General features: G+C 28.6%; 1 protein-coding gene across 1 annotated transcript in view; it reads right to left on the reverse strand.

The window, feature by feature from the left end:
* The window catches only part of LOC119588493 (ATP-dependent DNA helicase Q1-like), a gene marked incomplete at its 5' end in the record, with an annotated part of 8296 nt that extends 7660 nt beyond the window's left edge, over positions 1 to 636 (reverse strand). Inside the window, 1 exon segment of the mRNA XM_037937138.1 lies at positions 583 to 636. Coding sequence (XP_037793066.1) covers positions 583 to 636 — 54 coding nt within the window.

Below are 636 nucleotides of genomic sequence, written 5' to 3' on the forward strand. Positions count from 1 at the left end.
GTCAATGCTAGATAAAGTCAAGGGATTCTCACAGCCTGCGCACCTCGGGTACCAATAAATAAATGTCCGTGACTTATATTCTAGTAAAATAAAGCTTAGAAGATAAAGCATTAAAGAATTCCACAAGACGTACATGCAATTTTCATTATGACGCTAACAAAAAGGAAGTCCGGTTATTATTTTTCTTGTATTTGTTCATCTCTTTATTTTGTGATTTGTGATAACTGTTTCATAAAGGAAATTTGTCTCAGAAGTCGTTAATGTGTTGATACCATTTATGTTTTAATTTTTACTTTATATTCATATATATTTCTGAAACTGAAAAATACAAGATAAATCATACATAAACCTTGAAATCGTTAACTAGAATTCTTAAACATAAGAAATCACAGGCTAAAGATTCAATAACAGTAATGTTAAATATAAGGTCAAAGAATTATTTAATATATAAGAATTCAAAAATTCATAAATCATAAAAACATTTTTGGGAATTCAATATAAACATACAACTAAAAATATTTAAACAAGTAAGTAAGTATAAGAATTCAAGAAAAAAATTCCCATGAATTAAGGCCACCACACCTTTCTCGGAATTGCCTTCATGTTCCTCCACGTGTAATATTTCACACTCGTCCA

This window comes from Penaeus monodon, chromosome 24, assembly GCF_015228065.2.
Source record: "Penaeus monodon isolate SGIC_2016 chromosome 24, NSTDA_Pmon_1, whole genome shotgun sequence".
NCBI classification, from domain to species: Eukaryota; Metazoa; Arthropoda; class Malacostraca; order Decapoda; family Penaeidae; genus Penaeus; species Penaeus monodon.